The sequence below is a fragment of the Natator depressus genome, chromosome 1 (assembly GCF_965152275.1).
Source record: "Natator depressus isolate rNatDep1 chromosome 1, rNatDep2.hap1, whole genome shotgun sequence".
Classification (NCBI taxonomy): domain Eukaryota; kingdom Metazoa; phylum Chordata; order Testudines; family Cheloniidae; genus Natator; species Natator depressus.
Genome location: NC_134234.1, coordinates 181,110,714 through 181,135,178, shown reverse-complemented (window position 1 = coordinate 181,135,178; position 24,465 = coordinate 181,110,714). Strand labels below are relative to the sequence as shown.

General features: G+C 40.5%; 1 protein-coding gene across 4 annotated transcripts in view; it reads right to left on the bottom strand.

The window, feature by feature from the left end:
* CADM2 (cell adhesion molecule 2) overlaps window positions 1-24,465 on the bottom strand; it is a 1,028,770-nt gene that overhangs the window by 302,319 nt on the left and 701,986 nt on the right. For 3 of the 4 annotated variants that reach the window (XM_074971701.1, XM_074971692.1, XM_074971719.1), the window contains one exon: window positions 17,236-17,262. The exons of the other annotated variant lie outside the window; for it this stretch is intronic. In XM_074971701.1, the coding sequence (XP_074827802.1) occupies window positions 17,236-17,262 (27 nt within the window). The remainder of the gene's footprint in view (window positions 1-17,235; window positions 17,263-24,465) is intronic. 4 annotated transcript variants of the gene reach the window in all.

Below are 24,465 nucleotides of genomic sequence, written 5' to 3'. Positions count from 1 at the left end.
GCTCCCATTTATACACCACATAAAATGGTCAGATTTTCAAAAGAGCTCAACTGAAATGTACCAAGCTGTTCCAAAAATCTGTGTAAGTGCCACAGTGAGAGCGTGCTGGGTGCTGAGCACTTCTGAAAATCTGACAAATAATAAAATAATGAATTTGTATCAGAACTCAATCATCAGTTGGGGGCTGGGAGAGGAGGGAAATACATGAAGCTTTTGGTCGCCGATTGGGGAAAAAACCCATTTAATAGATAAAAGTAAAATTTAAAAAAACCACAGGAAAATTAGAGGAAGTCAGGAAAAAAAATGAACAAAGTTTACATAGTAAAAAATAAACAGTAATACATCCAAATATGAAAAAATACTGCATTTACAATATAAGAGGTTCAATTCTTAAGACATTTTAAAATAAAGATAGAAAGATCCGAGGAATAGGAAAACAAAATATGAGTATTTCACAATTACTTTTTTAAATTAATTATTTTATCGTGTCATTCATTCTGAGCCAGAATCACAAAATCCAATAACTAAAGAAGTGGTTTGTTACAGTGAGCACTCCTCTCCCTTTCTGACCTTCATGCTCTCCATCTTCTCCTGTTTCCTCACCTCAAAACTCCAAAATTGCATCTTCTCTGGTCCTGCTGAAACCATCTCCCCTTAAGAAATTTCCTGACCCTTCCCTCACTTAACCTCAACCTTTTGTGATCCCTGTGACTGACAGACTCCTTCAAGGGAGGGATTTAAATTCTCTTGTAACAAATGATGCAACTTTACTGTACTTTGGAGCTATTAGAGGCATTTTAATTGAACCCATTAAACTTAATAGAGGGGCTTGTGTGTATGCATATTTAATCTGTGATGTGATTACCAACAGCATTATTCTATTATCTTCTTCCAAGTTTCAAGAATTTAAAAATGAAGAAATCGTGAGGATTTTTTGTTGTTTCTTCTAAGGGGAGATGTGATAGTTGGCATGTTTGCAAGATGACCATTCCTTCTTCAAAACTGGGAATGTCACTGTTTTTAGTGCCCATGTTGATGTCCATTTGTTTTACACAAACAAACAGTTTTGTCCTGTATTTTTTTTTTAAATATAAACTCCTCTAGATTCGCCCCATCAAGCAGCCACCAACCGAGCTGGTGAAATGCATGACAGATTGTGGAGCACCTGCACTCAGCCAATCCTCTCACCACACCAGGCCTATCCCAGGTTGACAGCCTGCCCCCACCTCACTCCTTACAGTGAGGATGTGTACTGCACTTCGCCATCCCTAGGTTACAGTTTGTTAAGTCTGTTTGGTTCAAGCTTGCTATGATTTTACTGTGCAATTTATGTTGCTATTGATTGGAATGACTGCTCTGGGTTTTTTGGAAAACAAATATAAAATAAACCATACTAAAAACAGGAGTACTTGTGGCACCTTAGAGACTAACAAATTTATTAGAGCATAAGTTTCGTGGGCTACAGCCCACTTCATCGGATGCACAGAATGGAACGTATAGTAAGAAGATATATATATACACATACAGATAAGTTGGAAGTTGCTATACAAACTGTGAGAGGCTAATTAGTTAAGATGAGCAGGAGGGAAAAAAACGTTTGTAGTGATAATCAAAATGGCCTATTTAGACAGTTGATGAGAAGGTGTGAGGATACTTAACTTAGAGAAATAGATTCAATATGTGTAATGACCCAGCCCAGTCTCTGTCATTACACATATTTCATCTATTTCCCTGTGTTAAGTATCCTCACACCTTCTCATCAACTGTCTAAATGGGCCATCTTGATTATCACTACAAACGTTTTTTTCCCTCCTGCTCATCTTAACTAATTAGCCTCTCACAGTTTGTATAGCAACTTCCAACTTATCTGTATGTATATATCTTCTTACTATACGTTCCATTCTGTGCATCCGATGAAGTAGGCTGTAGCCCACAAAAGCTTATGCTCTAATAAATTTGTTAGTCTATAAGGTGCCACAAGTACTCCTGTTCTTTTTGTGGATACAGACTAATACGGCTGCTATGCTGAAACCTGTCATACTAAAAACAGTAGAGGATGCTGTAAAATTGTTTTATTACTATTTCCAGTAATGCTGAGAAACTGCTTCAATTCAGACAAAATTTCTGATTCATATTTTGGCAGTTTTCTTGTTATGTAACAGAGCTTGAGGCCTTGAACGATTCAAGGATGCTGGCTGGAAGAACAAGCAGCATTTGGGCTATGAATACACAATATTATGTGGAAATCTCAACGTTGTCTCAATACTGGAAAGCTCTGAAAGAAACCTGGGCCAATTATTTCTCCACTATAACTGGAGAGGGTAAAGAACAGCCAGAAACTTTATTTAGAACTATTATCACTATTATAAATTCGTTTATTCCTCTGAGGCAAGCTAGAATGTGAGGAAAACATGTCAATAGTTTTGTGAACTTTCTGAAAACTGCAGCGCTCATACCATTCCTATATCTTCAAATTTTCTTCTGCCTCATTATTTATTGATTCTGAACTGCATCCCGCAGTGTATTTTTGAGATTTTAAACTAGTTGCAGTGCTTATTATTACTGGATGAACTATTGCACTTGTGACCCAGACTTGCTGTCTTGATTTGCTTTGGCCTGTTATACTAATTTCTGGGCGATAAATGCTAATTTTAAATAAATAGATAGAGGACATTATCATTAACACATTTTTACATTTAGAAAGATTCCCACACTCAGGGAAGATTGCATCCTGATGGATGACGTGGTTTATGCTCCCAACTTCCTCTCCCAAAACAGTAGGGGGACTGAAAAAGTACAGTATGGAAAACTAGAATTGAGGCTGCCTGCCATTTTATACAATTCCCAATTGTTTTCTTCCAGTGGGAGCAGGAAACTAATAGACAATTCCTTTCAAAATTTTCTATTAGCAACTAATCCCAATTGAGCAATCACTTAATACCTTCGGTGGGAACACAGAGAATCACAGAATCATAGAATATCAGGGTTGGAAGGGACCTCAGGAGGTCATCTAGTCCAACCCCCTGCTCAAAGCAGGACCAATCCCCAATCAAATCATCCCAGCCAAGGCTTTGTCAAGCCTGACCTTAAAAACTGCCAAGGAAGGAGATTCTACCACCTCCCTAGGTAACGCATTCCAGTGTTTCACCACCCTCCTGGTGAAAAAGTTTTTCCTAATATCCAACCTAAACCTCCCCCATTGCAACTTGAGACCATTACTCCTTGTCCTGTCCTCTTCTACCACTGAGAATAGTCTAGAACCATCCTCTCTGGAACCACCTCTCAGGTAGTTGAAAGCAGCTATCAAATCCCCCCTCATTCTTCTCTTCTGCAGACTAAACAATCCCAGTTCCCTCAGCCTCTCCTCATAAGTCATGTGTTGCAGACCCCTAATCATTTTTGTTGCCCTTCGCTGGACTCTCTCCAGTTTATCCACATCCATCTTGTAGTGTGGGGCCCAAAACTGGACACAGTACTCCAGATGAGGCCTCACCAATGTCGAATAGAGGGGAACGATCATGTCCCTCGATCTGCTCGCTATGCCCCTACTTATACATCCCAAAATGCCATTGGCCTTCTTGGCAACAAAGGAACACTGCTGACTCATATCCAGCTTCTCGTCCAGTGTAACCCCTAGGTCCTTTTCCGCAGAACTGCTGCCTAGCCATTCGGTCCCTAGTCTGTAGCTGTGCATTGGGTTCTTCCGTCCTAAGTGCAGGACCCTGCACTTATCCTTATTGAACCTCATCAGATTTCTTTTGGCCCAATCCTCTAATTTGTCTAGGTCCCTCTGTATCCTATCCCTGCCCTCCAGCGTATCTACCACTCCTCCCAGTTTAGTATCATCCGCAAATTTGCTGAGAGTGCAATCCACACCATCCTCCAGATCATTTATGAAGATATTGAACAAAACCGGCCCCAGGACCGACCCCTGGGGCACTCCACTTGACACCGGCTGCCAACTAGACATGGAGCCATTGATCACTACCCGTTGAGCCCGACAATCTAGCCAACTTTCTACCCACCTTATAGTACATTCATCCAGCCCATACTTCTTTAACTTGCTGACAAGAATACTGTGGGAGACCGCGTCAAAAGCTTTGCTAAAGTCAAGAAACAATACATCCACTGCTTTCCCTTCCTCCACAGAATCAGTAATCTCATCATAGAAGGCGATTAGATTAGTCAGGCATGACCTTCCCTTGGTGAATCCATGCTGACTGTTCCTGATCACTTTCCTCTCATGTAAGTGCTTCAGGATTGATTCCTTGAGGACCTGCTCCATGATTTTTCCAGGGACTGAGGTGAGGCTGACTGGCCTGTAGTTCCCAGGATCCTCCTTCTTCCCTTTTTTAAAGATTGGCACTACATTAGCCTTTTTCCAGTCATCTGGGACTTCCCCCGTTTGCCACGAGTTTTCAAAGATAATGGCCAATGGCTCTGCAATCACATCCGCCAATTCCTTTAGCACTCTCGGATGCATCAGTACATATTTCAGGTGCCTCTTCGCTACTATTGTTCTCTTCTCAACACAGCCTAGCCACTCAACCAGGCAAAGCATATTTAGCTGTGCGCTCCTCACACAGATGGCTTTCAGACTTCTTCCCACTTTGAGCCCTCTTACCCAGTGATCCCTGCTGGATGAGCAGAGAGGGTAAAGAGACTATGGACTGGATTTTGAAAAGATCCCAGCTCCCATTTAGGCACCAAAACAAGTAAACAGATTTTCAAAGAACTAAACATGTTGGGTATGGAATTCTTTTGGATGTAAATGCTTTCTGTGGGCTGGTGTGTTAATGCCACAACACCCCTTCTGGCCAGGCAGAGAATTGCACCAGAGTTCACTCAGTCTGGCAGGGTGTCAGTTGGTCCCTCTTGCCCATGTCCCACTGGGGTGTGTGGACTTTCTCTTTATTCCTAGTAATCTGGTCCTGATGCCCAGGGGGTCTGAAAACCACCCTCAGTTCCTAAGTCTCTCAGGGGGTTGGTAGGGATACCCCAGCTCACCCACTCCATTGGGTTCCAGCTCAGGGCCCTTAAGTCAGCTCAGCACAATCAGGACACAGCAACTCCAGCCATGCCCTGCGCTCCTTCTTACCTCTCCTGCTTTCTGTAGGCTTTTCAGCCTGTTGGTCTGATCCTCCCTTCTCAGGATGTGGTCTTGGAGCTGCTTCTCAGCAGATTACTAGCAGGAGTTCCCTTCTCCAGCCTGCTTGCTCCTCTGGCAGCAGCCTTGCCAGCTGCTTTCCAGCTCTTTTATTCTCCCAGCTGCTGCAAAGCTGCCAATCAGCATTGCCCAAAAGTACCTGCATTAACTCCTTGGTTGCTGGTCCAGCATGGGGTATATACAGCCCATGACAGTCTCCCAAAGAACACTTGCAATAACCACCTACACTTATTAACATGTCCACTGTTTTCAAGGGAACTCTTAAATATCTACCCTATTTTAGATCAATCTATCCCAGCAAAAGGACAATGAGATGTCTGTAGAAGAGGGAATGCTGTTTTATCTCAGTGATACTATAGTACCGGAATATTTCCTACCTAGGTCAGATCATGCTACTAAGACTGCCTTAACAGCTTTTTGTAATCACCCTCCAAAGATGGAATCTGAGAGGTTTTCAGTTCTATTTGTCTCAATGGTGAAAGCCTGTAACCATAACTAACGGGTCTTTGATATTACTCCTTTGAATTATGGAGTTTCCCTGACTCTGTATTGGATCTACATTTTTCAATATCTATACACTTCAACTGACTTGGATTTTTTACCATTATGATGCAGTATATCATTTTTATGCAGATGATACCCAGATTTATTTATCCTGCATAACACACCATTCTGTAACAACCAAAGTACTGTCTGACTGATGTTAACAACTGAACAGCTCTGAACTTTTGGAAGATAATGCAAATAAGACAAATACTACTAGTTCGGTCTCTTTCGATGTTCAGTTCATTTACTTCGTTTCCTGATGACAGGAAAAGCGTCTGTGGTTTCAGACAGGATTTGGAATTTAGGGCTACATTAAGAACATAAGAGTGGCCCTGCTGAGTCAGACCAATGGTCTATCTAGCTCAGTACCCTGTTCTCTGGCAGTAGTCGATGCCAGATGCTTCAGAAGGAATGCACAGGGCAATTATAGAGTAATCCATCCCTGTCATTCAGTCCCAGGTTCTGATAGTCAGAGATTTAGGGATACACAGAGCATGGGGTAGCATCCCTGACCATCCTAGCTAATAGCCATTTATGGACCTATCCTACAGGTTTGGGCCCCTTGTTTTATGGAAGTATAATAGCTCCATAGAAAACTCTTCCCCTCAGCATTCTTGTTATGTGGCCAACTGTGTCTATTGTTTTTTCCACACACTAATTTTTAAAATTGTAATTCAGGCTCCTTTCACATCTAAATTAAATAACAGAAATGTGTCTGCAGGACCGATAGATAACACATTGCACAGGATCTTGAAGGCGTTCCAAGCATATGTCCCCTTACATTAGAAACTATGAATGACTAGCAGTAAAGTTGATAATGATTACTAGATCACACTTCTTATATATTGTACAAAATTTTGTGTGGTATAGACCCTTGCTATGTAAATAAGCACCCTTAGCAATTTCCTAAGTACCTTCTAAGGTAATTCCAAAATATATGGTGGTGCTGATCTTCTAGGGATTTCAGCATACTATGTTGTGTGTATTCCCAGAAAACAATGGGAATTTTCCCCAAAACAGGTGTTATAAACCTATGAAATGTAGAGTTAAAGTTAAAAAGTAGTATAAAGTATAAAAATGCATACTTAAGGACTCAAATAACTTTAACTCTTCCCTGTAGTAATGCCATCATATGATTAAAGTACACATAGTCCCAGATTAGATTAAACTGATTTTTGAAGACAGATTAGTTGTTTTTTTTCTTTTTCTCCTTCCTTTCTGCCCTCCTCATGCCCCTGCTCACATACTCCACATTTCTCTTTCCTCATACCTACACTCCCAATTACCCTTTCCATTTGCACTGTCTACATTCACTTGAACTTCAACCAATTTTTTTCCGCTTTCCTGTCCTCCATGTTCCCCTCTCCAAGATTTCCTCTTCTTCCTGTACCCTCCAGCATTCCCCTGCAAATACAGACACATACTACACTCTAGTTTCCCCAAGCCTTCCACCTCATTAGTGCAAGCAGTAGCTTTTGAAAATAAATATTTAGGATGAATGGCTATTTTTCTTTTATTTTTCAAAATGGAACCTTCTTCTGTCAGTACAGATGGCACATACAATCTTCCCCTTCTTAGAAACTCACAAAGAATTGCCCTTTTTCAAAATGGCCACCCTCTCCCATTACTCCCAATGCCAGTGGAGAGAACAGTTACTCCTGTGCCATCAGGCTGGGAGGAGTAGGTGACTGAGACAACAGCCATCTTTGCTAAGAGTACCCGGTGGCCTCAGTTCTATTGAGAACATTCTCTGCAGAAGAACATTACTCCCCAGCTTCTGCTGAAGAAGAATCTTTCAGTTCTGAAGAATGACATCAACATTTCAGGGGGTTTTAACGATATGGGAATTTCTGTGAAAAAATTTGAGTTTGCCTTCCCCCCACCCAATATTCCATTAGGAAAATCAAAAGTAAATATTTTATTTTGGGTCAGTTTGACATAAAACTGTCTCCCTCAGGTGCCACAGGGTAGTTTTAGTTCATGAGTTTCATGCACCCCCATTCTCTTCTAAGGCTCCTAAGCCAGACCTCACCTTTCATCTTTCCTCTAATCAAGCTGTGTGGTCCACTATGGGAGTCACCTCATTGGAGTGCATCATGGGAGACCTAATCCAGCTTCAGACCCCAGCCCATAGGAAATACTGAGGGCATGCGGCACCCAATTTACAACTCTCACGAGGCACTGACACACTTTAGGCAGATGCAGTTTAATAATGAACTGGCTCAAAACAAAACAGTTTAAAATTTCGAAATTGATTTTTAAAACTTTTCATTCCGTGAGAAATTTTGATATTTCATTCAGATTCACGATGAAAACAAATGTTGAAGAAAAATCAGAATTTTCCATAGGATGGAAATTACAGTTTTCATTCAGCTCTATTATGAACATGTTTTTTTAAAAAAATCACCCAACAATGTAACACCACAGTTGGACTATATAAATATACTTAATAACTTAGTTCACATCTTTTCCTTATTCTCTGGCCATCTTGAGAAAAGAGAAGAGAAGGCTGGGCACTGGTTTCCCATGTCTCCGTGCAGAGTACATGGTGGCCATCCTGAGTGGCCACCATAGAATAAGACAGGCAGGTATCGTATGCTGGAGAATGGTAAAATGTAGGCCTGCCTCTGATATCCAGCATTAGATTTTTGTATATATAAATTAAACAAATAAAATAATAATGATTAAATTTCTCTCTCCGGTCATCAATGGAACTATCCAGCCATTCAGTAATTTTATTTGGAAAACAAGAACAAATTAATGTGCGCCCACAACTCAGTAATCTGATTAGCTGAATGCATCTGTGTTTTAGAAAGCAGCCAAATACACAAAACATACTATATGACATGGAATTATCTTCAGCGCAAGATTAACATGTGTGGCTTGGCTGTGTCCCAATCGAAAAAGGGCATATAGTTTAGTTAAATTTTATTATTTATTAAAATGATGACTGATAGAGTAAAATATAAATCGTTCCATGTGACATTGTGATATCAAGGAGAAGACTGACAGGTATGACTGACAGGCAATGCCCTGAAACTGAAATCTGACCCCGGCTTAAAGTTAATGGGTATCACTGCATTGGTATTTAGGGTACTATACCCTATGTTTACTACTACATTTTTTACAGCACCCCTGCTGACTTAATCTGAGAATAAACAAACCAATTTCATTGGCATAATGGGGAATAACATGAATCAGGTGAATAAATGAAGTCCAAAATGATCTTTGGCTTTTGGATGAGATATGTTTAGACAGAATATAAACTGCTATGATGATTTATTTACGTTGGAAATTGAGAAACTTAAAGTAGTGTTGTTTAAGCGAATCTCTGGTTGCTAAATTCAGTCTTATCATAGGCAATTGAGTTGTCTTCATTTGAATCCCACAGCAAACCACAAAGGTATATCTGCAACTCAACTAGAGATGACTCTTGTAGAAAAATCACATTTTTCTGAGTTTACAAAAGAAAAAAAATGTTTGGACCTCATAAGCATGGCAAAGGAATACTAAGATTTTTCACAAAATGTACTGGATGCCCACTAGGTTACAGATAATTGGTATTATAGCATTAAACCAGTGCTGGAAATGCACTAAAATGAAAGACACAGATGGTTTGACTGTAGCTTTAAGCCATACCCCACAGAAAGAGCAGGTTCCACAGTGGAAGCTCCTCTCGGACCCCACTGAAGTGCAACCTTTGCAATACCCATGAAGAAAGAGAGAGCAGTATACATTCTTCAGACATAGACTGAGCTTACTAAGTGGTGCAGATGGGATGCAATAATGGTATAAGACAGGAATGGGCAAGCTTTTTAGCCTGAGGGCCACATCTGGGTATGGAAATTGTATGGCAGGCCATAAATGCTCATGAAATTGGGGGTTGGGGTGCCGGGGGGGTGAGGGCTCTGGCTCGGGGTGTGGTCTCTGGGGTGGGACTGGGGATGAGGGGTCCGGGCTGGGGATGAGGGGTTCGGAGGGTGGGAGGGTGATCAGGGCTAGGACAGGGGCATGGGAGGGGGTCGGGTGCAGGCTCTGGAGGCCCTTACCTCAAGCACCTCCCAGAAGCAGAGGCATGTCCCCCCCTCCAGCTACTACATAGAGGCATAGCCAGGCCACTCTGTGTGCAGCCCCATCCGCAGGCACCACCCCTGCAGATCCCATTGGCCATGGTTCCTGGCCATTGGGAGCTGCAGGGGTGGCGCTTGGGGTGGGAGCAGCATGCGGAGCCCCCTGGCCGCCCCTATGCATAGGAGCCAGATGGGGGACATGCTGCTGCTTCCAGGAGCCGTGTGGAATGGGGCAAGCCTCTGATGCCATTCCTGGCGGGAGCTCAAGGGCCAGATTAAAACATCTGGAGGGCTGGATGTGGCCCCCGGGCGGTAGTTTGCCCACCTCGGTATAAGATCATGCTCTTTACGGGCAGAATTAATAAAAAAAGCAAAACTTTATCCACAGTTCAAACTGATGAAGGGGGAAGTGTGTTGTGATGGGGGGATACATGATCATCTACCAGTTTTATTATAGATTGGGTAGTATGCAGCTGTTGCCACTCTTCCTTTGGCAGCAATTTCGACTGCCAACTATCTGCAGAATGCACCTTCCTTGGGGGCTTTAGAAATGCATATTCTCAACATCATCCAAAATAAAGTGGAAGATCTTTGGCATCCTTTTCAATAAACTACAAACATGCAAGGTCTTCCTGGAGAATTTATCATCTTTCTCATCCCATAAAAATACTGGGTCTTATAAGAGTCCTCATTATCTCAGAAATAGTCCCAGTTATATTAATCTAGTCCATTCCCATCCTACAAAATAGATGTCAGAAGCTGCTGTGTAGATTCTGAATGGCTGTAGCTCACAAAAGCTTATGCTCTAATAAATTTGTTAGTCTCTAAGGTGCCACAAGTACTCCGTTTCTTTTTGCGAATACAGACTAACACAGCTGCTACTCTGAAACTCTTTTAGGAAGAAATCAGCTTGGTGCTTTGGCAGAGGAGACATCTCCTTTGAGGAATCTATTAAACAACTCTGGAGTGGTGCACCAAGAAACTGAAGGTGAAGCCTCTGCACAGTTTGGTGGCCCTGAATTAGGTCTAGATTGGCTCCCCAAAGATTTTGAGGTGTGTTTTTAGGGTCTGTCCCAGCAAGACCACTTCATCTAGTGGGGAGGGATAGCTCAGTGGTTTGAGCATTGGCCTGCTAAACCCAGGGTTGTGAGTTCAATCCTTGAGGGGGCCATTTAGGGATCTGGGGCAAAAAATGGGGATTGGTCCTGCTTTGAGCAGGAAGTTGGACTAGATGACCACCTGAGGTCCCTTCCAACCCTGATATTCTATGATTCTATGATCATGGTCAGCACCAATTCAAAGCTGCAGCGCCCAGTTTGGATGCCCAGCTTGGCTCTGAACCTTTCAAGCATTCTGGACCAGGCTTCCTGGAAGTGTTGAAGGCCAAAAGAGATTTAATATACTGTATCCAGAACCTGGATGCTTGTGGCAATATCTGCGAGCAGCTGTCACTGCAGAGACAGTCAAACTGCCCAAAGGCGCTGCAAGAATGAGTCATCCTTGTATATCAAAGACATGGTTTTACCTCATCTGGAGTTTCAGTGATTCATAAACTCCAAGGCCAGAAGGGATTGTTGTGATCATCTAGTCTCACTCCTGTATAATACAGACCATAGAACTTTCCCAATATAATTCTGACAGCATATCTTATAGAAAAATATCCAATCTTGATTTAAATATTGCCAGTGACAGACAATCCACCATGATTCTTGGTAAATTGTTTCACTGGTTAATTACTCTCACCCATTAAAAATGTATGCCTATTTCCCATCTGAATCTGTCTAGCTTCAACTTCCAGACACTGGATCATGTTACACCTTTCTCTGCTAGACTGAAGAGCCCATTCTCAATTTTTACCCCTAGGCAGGTACTTATAAACTGTAATCAAGTCAACCCTTTACCTTCTCTTTTTTACAACAAATAGATTGAGCCTTGAGTCTATCACAATAAAGCATGTTTTCTAATCCTTCAATATTTCTTGTGGTTTTTCTCTGAACCCTCTCCAATTTATCAACATCCTTTTGAATTGTGGACACCAAAACTGGACATGGTATTCTAGCAGCAGTTGCAACAGTGCCAAATACAGAGGATAACCTCTATACTGAGATTCCCATTTATGTATCCAAGGATCATATTAGCCCTTTTGGCCAGAGTGTCACATACAGAGCTCAAATTCAGCTGATTAGCCACCACGATCCCCAAATATTTTTCAGAGTCACTGCTTCCCAGGGTAGAGTCCCTGAGCCTGTAAGCATGGCCAACATTCTTTCTTCTTAGATGTATGACTTTACCTTGGGGCATATTAAAACTCATAGTTTTTGCTTGCACCCAGCTTTCCAAGAGATCCAGATCAGTCTGTATCAGTGACCTTCACTATTTATCACTCCCCCAATTTGTGTCATCTGCAAACGTTATCTGTAATGATTTTATGTTTTCTTCTAAGTCACTGATAAAATGTTAAATACCACAGGGCCAAGAACCAATCAGCTTGGCAAAGTTTTTTTCTAGATACTAGAAAATACCAGGGAAAGTAGGAGATAAAACTATGAAACTCTCTATGAGCAAACAAGGAGGGAACCAAGACTCACCAAAGCAGGGAGAGCTGCAGGCTTCAACAATCCCAATAGATCAGCTAACACATATGGTGCAGAACAAAGTCTGAGGGAACACTTCAAGAAGAGAATAGGCATAAGTGGACTCGAAATCTGGGGATGTAGCCAAGGCCAAAGGCACCAACAGTCTGCTTGGAGTCAGTCACATGACTGTAGGTTCCTCCTTTCTTTGGTTGGCAAGCATTGCTGTAGACTGACAGCATAGTAAGTCAACGAAGTGGCAAGGAGTTCCAGGACAGAGTGTCTCTAGAGCAGTGGTTCTTAATCTGGGGTGCACGCACCTCCTGGGGGTGCGAGATGCCCTTTCTGGGGGTGTGAGACATGCCAGATTTTTTTAGAAGGTAAATCATCAAAAACACAAATTAAGCATGGGCATGTAAGTACAACTACTTTGTTTCATCAAACCTATGTATTTATTAACATTATACATTTTTAACAATTACTATAATATACAAACAAAAAAAATATTTTCAAGTTTTTAAGTTAATTGTAGTGAAATTATCTCACTACAAAATACAGTGTACCACCACGTTGCGGGGTATTTCTTGATGCATGCGCAGATGATGATGTGGCAGCACCGCGGCTTTGTTTGAATTCAGTTAGCCTCCAACTGTTAGCAGTTACATGGCAGATGTATTCACACACCTAAATGAACTCAACACATCTATGCAAGGAACTGGGATGAACAAGGTAATGGCCAGAGAAAAATTATCTGCTTTTATTCGGAAACTTCCAGTTTGGATAAAGCGTGTTGAGAAAAGAAATTTCACTAAACTTTCCTTTTCTTGAAGAAACAGTTGTTTCGGAAAATGAAGAAATGACCATCAAAACTGAAGTGACAAAGCCTTTGCAACAGCTGAGTGACTCTTTCCACGGATATTTTTCCACTGGAGATCTTGATGTGGCAAAGAAATGGATAGATGGATACAAATGGATCCATTTCTTTTTAATCTGGATTCCATCCACAATAGCGATTTGATGAAAGATGATCTCATTGAATTACGAGCCAAGGGCCGAATCCAAATGGACTTTGAGACAATGAAGCTTGAGAATTTCTGGTGTGCTCAACTAGCACCATTTCCACAACTGGCAAAGACAGCGCTGGAGATCCTTATGCCATTTGCGACTACATACGTGTGTGAGAGAGGATTTTCACCACTCTTACACATCAAAACAAAGGCCAGAAACCACTTAAAATGTGAGTGATGATGTGTGTGTGGCTATTTCAAAAAAAGTTCCTCGTTTCTCGAACTTCATTGAACAAAAGCAACAGCAGAAGAGTCACTGAGCTCGTAAACTTTAAAAAAGTGTGTAATTTTTCATGTATTCTTAATTTTACTGCAAAATTAAAGTAAATATATAATTCTCTTTCATTCTATAGTTACGCTATAACTAGGTTTAAAGAACTGACTTACTTCAACAATTTTTGATAAGGGGTGCGAGAATATATTTTGAGAACCAAAGGGGTGCAGGCTGCAGTAAAGGTTAAGAACCTTTGCTCTAGAGAGTGGTTCCATAAGAACTCATTCCTCAAACAGTCTCAGGAAGAAGCTCACTACAGCAGCACTGTGGGGTCCCTAGAATTCAGAGGGGGATGAGGGGGAGATGCCCAGGGCTGAAACTAAAAGCACAGAACTTTGAGAATTGCCACCATGCCCACAAGTAGGGGCACAGACAACAAAAGTGGGAATCTGTTGAGATTAGTGGGGATCTGCTTAGATTCGTATCAGCAGAGAAACTCCTCCTGGGGTGAAGTGTTCCTTCAACATTTAGTGAGTTACAATTTCAAATGCAGTATTAGACAACTACCTGACAACTGAGTGTTGCACTTCAAGGGAATTAGAAATTGAAACTTCTTCACTACTCAGATAGAGCATTAAGAAGAAACAGTGAGAGGCTACCTGCTTCACTCCTGACACCACAGAAGGTTATTTCTTTCTACAGCCACAGTGAATAAAGATGGGGCCATAGGATCACTGTGGTGCTCAACTTCCTGAAGCTATTTGATGCCTCTGTTTCGACATTGTGGGCGGTGAAGAAAACAAAAAGCAGTGACTTCCCTGCAGCCACTGGGGAGGTGAGCAAGAGGAGACTGAGAAGAATGAACAGCCAAACCTTATAAAAGATTTGCGCTTGTTACAATGTTAAAATCACTTTACTATAAGATGGTTGCAGTGTATCTATTTAGCATGTGTGTATTTGTGTGGGTGAAAAATGTGTGTCAATGTTCCTAGATGAGTGGAGCCTGTGTATACATTTGGTTCTCTTTATAGTTCCTAGTATGTGTCCATGTGTGGAAGTCCATCTCTTATTTGATGGGCAGTGTATACATACGTGGGGCAAATGTTGGGTGTTGGAGTATTTCTTTATGGATACCAGTGGTTTGTGTCTGTGTGTGTGTTCTTGTTCGCTTGCTTATTCATTATGAAGTTCTGCAATAGTTTAACATTACTCCATAGTGTCACTACTGACACTAGGAAATTTCATCTTATGCACACACAAAAGCACATTTTCAGTTAGATACTATGTACCTTGATTCCCCCAAGTTTAAAAATGCATGCAAAGTTTCAGCCAAAAAGGAGATTTTTTCTTAAAAGAAAGTCATGCATGAGTGGAAACAAGTTGATATCCGGCTTAACTAATGGTTTCACTATTGTAATACTGCAACAAAGCGCCATCAGCCAACTAAATCAGATTCTACTTGAATTAGCTTCATTTATTTATTTTTGTATTTACATCTGAAAGCATTCAATTAATAATATTTATGTAATTTACTTAGATTTGTCAAATATGGAAAGTCCCAGTCTTATTAATCTCTCCTCATATGGCAGCCGTTCCATACCCCTAATAATTTCTGTTTCCCTTTTCTGAACCTTTTCCAAGTCCAATATATCTTTTTGAGATGGGATGCCCACATCTGCATGCAGTATTCGAGATGGGGGCGTACTATGGATTTATATAGAGGCAATATGATAAGTCAAATTTTACTCAACAATGTTCCTTCAGAGTTAAAAAAAATACATAAGGAACTATAAGTTAAGGATAAAACTTTAAAATCAACACTCTGTTAAAAACAGAAAAAAATCAGAGATTTGGGAATCTTCAGGGTGAAAAGCACATTCTTAATGAAATCTTAACTACATTTGGAAATTCATAATCAGAAAAAAAATCCCTGTGTATATCACAGATAAAATAGGGACTTCTACACCTTGATTGTGCAATTGGGCCCACACTGTCAGACCTGCTACAAAGCAGCCTAACATATATCATATCTCTTTTTAAATTATTAAAAATAATGGAGGCGAAAACAATGGGAGAAAAAGAAATTGTAGGGGAAACTTGAAACATAAATATATTAGTAACTTTAAAATATTGAATGGTATTAAGGAATCTTGTATTTTTTACTGATTAATTGGTGCCCAGGGACGACTCCATCATAGGTCCTAAATACATATTCAATCCACCGCAGCCACACACCTATTTTTAGCGCAATAGCTTTGAGTTGGTGCGTGTATATTTACCTGAGCTGGAAATTACACCTCCCAGCTGCAGTGCAGATGTCCCCATGGCTTGCACAAGTCCAGGCAGGGTGGAAGGATTTGTTTTAGTATACTACATAGCCCAGAAGGGGTGAAGAGTCTGTGAAGAACCCAGCCCGTAGGGTTGGAAAATTTTACATTTATTTGGGTTCATTTAGGATTTGGGGCATCCCACAAGGGATGGAACTTTAATGTGACCTCATCAGAAGCAAAAACACTTCAGATCAGAAGGTGTTACAGGCTGGGTAGATCAGTAGAACACCAGAAGGGAAACAGAGGCAAAGCCACTGCTGTACTGCACCACATCCTAAAGGGTTATGACACTACAATATCAGAATAAGAAATAAAATTCTGATTGGTCCAACAGCATCTAAGAGTGGTCAGAATGAGAGAGATTCCTTTATGTCTAGGAGTAAAGTAGTCAGTACTTCAGATATATGAAAGTGAGGTAACAATTTATAATCTTCTCTTCATGGCTAATTTTTGAAGATAAAATGTTCATAATTAAGTTTTATTTCTTTGTAGACTGATTCCCTTTCTTCACACTCCTCCTGATTCTATGATGAAGTTATAATTCTCTGTCTATAAGATTATAGTATGTTTCTGGGGCATGGGTATGCTGTCATAAATAAAGAATTATGATCTTTTTCTACTAGTGTAGAAAGAAGAGGGGAATGGTTTGGAGGCATTAATGTTCTTTACTCACAAATATTTAAGACATTTTATGACAGGGTCTAGAGATAAAAAAATATATATAGAATAGTTAAACATTACTTATTGGCATAGGAGCTGGGACTAAGAGTACTGGGGGTGCAACAGCACTCCCTGGCTTGAAGTGGTTTCCATCATAAACAGGGTTCACAAATTGGTTAATTGGCTCTGAGCACCCCTGCTTATTAGGCATTTTTGAATATATAAGAAGTTTTAGCTTTTATATAGATCTTGATTTAAAAAAATTAAAATAGCTTTATCTTACTATGAAACATATGAAAGAGAGCAAACTGTAGGGTATATGGTTTATATTTATCCATTTATCCAACTTATTTTTTTTAATGTTTCCCGTCATACTGTAGCAACTCTAGCAACCTACAGTATAAAAACAGAGTGATGGCTGATAACCAGTAGTAAACACTTTGCATTTATAGGCAATTATAGAAGCCCAAACGGGTAATCTATCAGAGCATAACTCTGATAGATGCCTTTGCCAGATTTGTAATTAAGAAAAAAAAGATAATTCGAGTGAGATAATGTGTACTGCAGAACCATGCAATGAAAATCAAAGAGCAGAAGTGGAAACTCACCTTTAACTTTGTTCTTAGTAGCAGCCGCTGGAACCAAGGAAAAGATTGCACAAGGAGAAGAGAACAAAGATAGATTAGACAGAGGGTCTACTTACTAAGAATACAGAGAAACGTTATCAATATTGATTCAGAGCTAACAAAAACTATTTCTAACATTATTTGACCAATTTACTTGAGGGTTCTTCTCACTGATGGTTCTGTCAAGAGAGATGACCTGTGTTTTTAATTTACTTAGTATATGACCAAAAAACAAACAAACCCCAAACCCCCCAAAGACCTTGGAAAGTATCGCAAGAAGTACTGTAAAATCATTTAGCATTAATCATAAATAGCAAAATAAATCATAAAAATCAACATTATACATATTTCCAAACTCTAAAAATGTATTAGTCTTACAGGACAGTTTTCCCTGTGAGTGCTCCATGCTGGATTGCATAAACCGCATGGCAGACATTAGTTCCCTGAAAAGAGGCTAAATCTTACATTTGTGCAGGGATATGTAGACGGAAGTTTGTCTAAAGATTTTACAGGCATATAACCAAATAATCTGACAGCTCTGAAAACATATATCCAATAGTTGCTAATCTATGTTATATAACACTTTTAACCTAAACATATTATGACTGTGCTGTCATCCTGCCTAATCCTGCATCCACTGAAGTGGACTAGTGCAGAATCAAAGCCTATTGTGCACAGCCATGAAGGAGAGTAAAGGGTTCCCACTCCCTTAGATGGCTGCATATATTGTGCATGGATTTTGGCTCTTGCCAGAATGGGAGAGATGGGGCTGAGAGCCAATACTTCCTCGCATTAGAAAATGGGAGTGAGGAGGAAGAGAGAAGAGAAACAGGAATAGGTACAGCCATGGCTCATTTCCTTCCCATGCACCAGCCACCCAAGCTGGTTGGATATGCCAGGCAGCAGGAGCATGCTGTGTCTTGTCAAGGACTCAAATTGAGTGAAAAAGAGGAGCTCTAGAGAAATTGTGCCTCAGATGGGTGTCTGAGGCACAATGACAGCAATGCTCCCCTGGAGTGGGACAGCTACACATCCTCCATACTCAGGATGGTGTGTAAGTGTACAATCTAGCCATAAACATGAAGAAACATATGAAGTGTATTTCCACATTTGCCTTCCCTCCCCTAAATTTTCTAAAGATCATCATGAGAACTACCTTCCATTACCCAGGCCATATGCCTACTAGTGCAATACATAATATAGAAGTATTAATAACCAGAGACTGAAATTTAACCTGAGTCACTCTTGTCAAATGTAGATTGCACTAAGATACTATGGGCAAGACTGTGCCTTTCAGCTCAGCCCAAGGCATAGGGTGCACTGTGACACTGCACTGCCCCATAAGGAACTTTGTGGAGGAATTGTGTCTCAGAAACTCACAACTCCTACTCCGATACCCCCTTGGTTGGGGGAGGGAGAGAGTTATTTCACCCCTTTTGGGGGTGCATCTTACTCCCACCATGCACCTAGCCACCTACTCTTTCCAGCAGGTATGGGGAAGGAAGAACCAAGAGAGAAGAATCAAGGCTCATCAAACCCCCCACTCCTTTCTGCACCTTCTACTTTCAATTGTTCACAAGTGGGAGTTTCAAGCAGCTCTTGCATTCTTCCCACAGCCAGAGCCATTCCAGCAGCCCTCCTTTGGCCAGGCAAGTAAGTGATAGGGATGAGGGGTAAAGAACAATCTAACAGTGAGCCAGACCCATCCTAATTCAAGACTGTAACTATACAACTTGGCCACAAAGAGTTTGTGGTTCACTATATTTTAATTATCCACAATATTTAATGGTTTTGAAAATCCTGAGTGTGCCATGAGACCTGAAGAATAAGTATCTACAGTACACTAGTAAATAAAGAACAGGCATAAGTGAGGCTGTACAGTATAATTGGAAGCAGGCCGAACTACCAGGCTTGTTAGCCCAATTATAATTTTCTGCATATTCAATGCAAGTGGCCTAGATGACAGTAATGTTCTTACAAATGTCATGTTCAATACTTGTAAGGTTTATTTTCCCATTGACAGGATGGTCCAGTTACAAGTCAATTGGTAAAGTTCACACCACACAACAGCCAAATTAGCTGAAAGTTGTCTTTACAAATATATTTCTGTCTACTGCATGGAACCAGCTGGGGCTCTTTTCATCAATGTTAAACCCAGCACCTGATGCCGGGCAGGGACAGAATTATTTTTCCTCTGTTCTCACTTATATGGATATTTTCTTTTGTTTAGGTGGGAAAATACTTTCCTTTTTAATATCTATTTTTCCCTTATTATTCTCTCTGAATTTCCTGCAGTGAGGCGCACTACAGAGAAGTACTTTTGTTTTAAAGGAGCTCTTTTCCCCCTCATCTCCTAAAATGTCTTGATATCTTTTTATCCTCCTCTTATCGTTCCACCAAACAGGAGGGAGGAAGGCAAAGAGAAATTTGTCAACGTTGATATTATCAAAATTGCAAACTGAAAAAGGAGGGATGGTCTTGTGATTATAGCACAAGATGGGAGCTCAGAGAGTGAAATTCTGACCTCACTGAAATCAATGGTAAAACTCCCATTTACTTCAATAGTGCCAGGATTTCACCCAGAATATCTGCGTTCAGCTTCTGGCTGCATCACAAGATGTCCTATGTAATTTTGATAGGCCACTTAATCTCTCTCTGTGCCTCAGCTATCATCTGGGATCATAACACTCCCTTTCTTCCACCTTTCCTCCCTTTGTCTGTCTGATTTATTTAGTTTGTAAGCTCTCTGAGGAAAGGATGGGCTCTTAGTACTGAATGTACACCGGATGGAAGTAAGCCAGTACAGCATACTGGTAAAAAGTGGCCAGCGATTTAAAAGGGCCTGGGGCTCCAGCCGCCACTGCCACTACTGCAGCAGCAGCTGGAGCCCCAGGCAGCACGGGCCACGCAGCGTGGAAGGGCTGCCTGGGGGACAGTTTCAGAAAATTAAATTTCAATATTTCCTGATATTTTAAAGTAAATAATTGACAATGAAACTTACTAGCTGTAGCGTCGGTGCTCTCTTCTCTGAGATGGATTTGGAACTGCCTGCAATAATTTATGAATACTATATCTTGACCTGGTTATTGGGATATTTACTATATGACTATTTTGGACTAAATCAACAGATCTGCTGGGAAACAAACGTGAAAGCAAGACTATGACTTGAGGTAACACATCCCTCAACAAACTCTTTGGGGGAAGGTTGTTGCAAAACACTGAAGAGATAATAAAATGGCCTTTGGCACTGATGTTCTGGCTTGACCTGCTGGGGAACTCATAAAACTGGTTTTGGACAGCCGGTCCAGGCCCTTGAAAGTGAGAACAAAGACCTTTGGCTGGTTTTAAAGAGGCTTTCAAGGCCAGAGGAAGAGAAAGTTAAGAAGAAGAAACAGAGTCAGTCCTACAAGAAGTTTGGACCTGGGGTAAGATAGACCTGCCAAGGAAGGAGTGGGTATGACAGACATGCATGTAGAACTTTTGTTGTCTTCTCTTATGTTTTGATCCTACCATTAACGTTAAACAATACTTTATTTTAAGAAGGCTATTTTGGGTCACTGTAACAAACTGGACAGAGGCTCCTAAAGGGAAGAAAAGCAGGTGCCCAAACCTAGCTGAACCTGTGGTTTAAGAATGATCGAATATTCACTATATTATAGAGTATGGCCCAGTTCAGGAATGGGAGAATCACCAGATTACAAATTTCACAAAACTCTGCTAAATTAAAAATATCTTTTTTGCTATGATAATGGCAAAATACTTCTCCCCTTATCTCAGCTTAAATAAATTAATAACAACTTGTTAAAAAAAACAGAATTCATTTCCTGTAGGTGAAAACTGGGTTCGATAATACATTGAGTGTTTTATTTTTTTTATTATATATCTTTCTGAGTTTTTGCTTTTGTATGCCAATATTTCTAAATTACATTATTTGAAAAATGATAGCTACAAGATGCTCAATATTTTCCCCACACTCAGCTGTCTCTATGGTGTTCATTTTTATGGACATTTTTATAAGTATTTTATATAGATTTTATTTTTTTCTTCTCTTTTATGTGATTTATTATTCAGTTTTGGATTTTGTCTTTTGAGAGACTATGTCCTTGTAATTATTTCAATAGCTCAATGAAAATAAATGGGGAGAAGATACATTTCCATCTGTTGTCCAGCTTACCTAACATTTTTCTGGTGAAAGTGAAACGATCTGGAGGATGGTGTGGATTGCATCCTAAGCAAGTTTGCAGATGACACTAAACTGGGAAGAGAGGTAGATACTCTGGAGTATCTACCTACTCTGGAGGGTAGGGATAGGATACAGAGGGACCTAGACAAATTAGAGGATTGGGCCAAAAGAAATCTGATGAGGTTCAACAAGGACAAGTTCAGAGTCCTGCACTTAGGATGGAAGAATCCCATGCACCGCTACAGACTAGGGACCGAATGGCTCGGCAGCAGTTCTGCAGAAAAGGACCTAGAGGTTACAGTGGATGAGAAGCTGGATATGAGTCAACAGTGTGCCCTTGTTGCCAAGAAGGCCAATGGCATTTTGGGATGTATATGTAGGGGCATTGCCAGCAAATCAAGGAACGTGATCATTCCCCTCTATTCAACATTGGTGAGGCCTCATCTGGAATACTGTGTCCCGTTTTGGGCCCCACACTACAAGAAGGATGTGGAAAAATTGGAAAGAGTCCAGCGCAGGGCAACAAAAATGATTAGGGAACTAGAACACATGACTTATGAGGAGAGGCTGAGGGAACTGGGATTGTTTAGTCTGCGGAGAGAAGAATGAGGGGGGATTTGATAGCTGCTTTCAACTACCTGAAAGGGGGTTCCAAAGAGGATGGATCTAGACAGTTCTCAGTGGTAGCTGATGACAGAACAAGGAGTAATGGTCTCAAGTTGCAGTGGGGGAGGTTTAGGTTGTATATTAGGAAAAACCTTTTCACTAGGAGGGTGGTGAAACATTGGAATGCGTTACCTGGGGAGGTGGTGGAATCTCCTTCCTTAGATATTTTTAAGGTCAGGCTTGACAAAGCCCTGGCTAAGATGATTTAGTTGGGGATTGGTCCTGCTTTGAGCAGGGGGTCGGACTAGATGACCTCCTGAGGTCCCTTCCAACCCTGATATTCTATGATTCTATGAAGAGACAGCAAAGCCATGTATGTTTAGGTCCTTGAGAAAGGCCTTCAGGTCAAGAAAGTGTCTTTGGTCTCATCTCACTTTTATATCATATATGTTATTTATGCAGCTAATTAAGTTGCTCAGTACACTTCTAATACAACATGACAGCTCCGTCGTTTCAAAAAAGGAAGGAACATGAAAGCCATTCACATAATCAATATGTTTGCCCTCTCCAGGAATTTCCTCACATTCATAGCCCATCAAAAAGATCCTTGTGCCTAAACCTCCAAATATGTGGAATTACTATTAACGTCAATGGAAACCACAAACTGATAGATCTGCACATTTGAGCCCTTCACTGGTTTAAAAAAAACATTGCTTTCACTCGATTTTCATGTTTACACCAATTCATATACACAGACTATTACTAGAGCTAGATGAACTATTGATAAGAAAAATATTTAGACCCAAATGGCCAGTTCTCATGTTCACAAAATTATAAAGTGGAGATAATTTTTCTATAAATTTGATTTTTTTCCAGTCAAATTTCCTGTGAACGCTCTCTTGCCTATTAGGTTGACTGAAAAAAACATGTCTTAAGTACTGGTCTGAACTGTTGGTTTTTTTAATTGAGCTGGGTTGATTGGTTGTGACAAGTCACATAAATAATATGGTATAACTTTTGATTCTCTAATTGGGTGAGCTTAGCCTGTGAGACCAGGAGGGCTAGCACAAACCCATTCTGACTCATTTTCTCAGAAGGATTTTTGTGCCTCTTTAAGCCAATCTGAAAAAAAAAATGCTCATGGCAGTTGCAGACAGTGGCTATGAATCAGTCTGTGTGTGCTAGGAACAATATTCTATTGCCTTCGCTTTCCTGAAGATCCTCTCAGATTTCAGAGAAATGCTATCAGCTTCTCAAAAACACTGGATGTAGTCCATCAACCAATGACTCTACTGAGGTGGAAGTGGGGGACAGGGGTGGTTCAGGTCACCTGCCCACAAGAAGACAAGGGTTGGGAGGGGACTATATGGGGACAGAGAGCCACATGGTCTGACAGGGTCCTTTTTAGGTTTGGATAGAGAGATTCTCCACCACTAGATTTGTATACAGGTGGCTATGGTGAAGCCCTTGGCCTCACACTTGATTCTTTTCACCATTCCTGCCCACAGTTCTATATATCTTGACTGGAATGTTCAGGGCCTCCTATAAATCTATGGGCTACATCTAGCCATGTAATCAGCGTTCATATCTTCCTGATCAGTTCCATCTCCATTTGATTTGTTTTGCTTTTATGTGTGCACATATTTATATGTAATATATTACAAAGGCTTCTATGACTTTCTCTGGTATGCTCTATAAATGCATACTTCTTTCCACAAGCCAACATTGCCAAAGATGAGGACCACAGTAATTTCAAAATGGCAAAATTAGGATTAAATAATTCACAAGCACATTTGTGGGGAAAAAATTAGGGAATTTTTAGGCACTCAAAATTCAGTGGAGGTTTTTTTCCCTCCAAGGGCTTAAAAACCATGTCAAATGAATTGGCAGAAGTATGTGCGTGAAATTTTGCAAGAAACAGAGACTAATACATTTTTAGTGTCTCTAACTGTAACATTATATATGTTTACTTTCTGTATTGGCAGTTTACAACTAGAATCTCAGAACAGACCTTCTATATTTTGACTCTTGTATTATAAAAGGGGGGGGGGAAGCTAAATCTGGGAAAAAATAATAGCTACATAAAAAATAAGTCCAAACACAATAAATCTTTCTCAAAAAACCCTGCAATACAGCATCTGCAAGTTCCTACTCTGATGCATAAATTATTATATATGGAAAATAATATGATTCTTGCTAATAGGTGCTATTGAATATATACAGTCTGATCCAAAGCCCACTGAAATAACTAGACAGATGCCAATCAGGTTCAATGGGCTTAGGATCTGGGCCATAATTAGCAATGACCGTTGGGTTACCAATTTATGATGAATTGTGTAAAAACCTTGTGGAATTGGAGAGGACTCAGAAAAGAGACAAGAGAATGATTAAAGGATTAGAAAATATGCCATATAATGATAGAA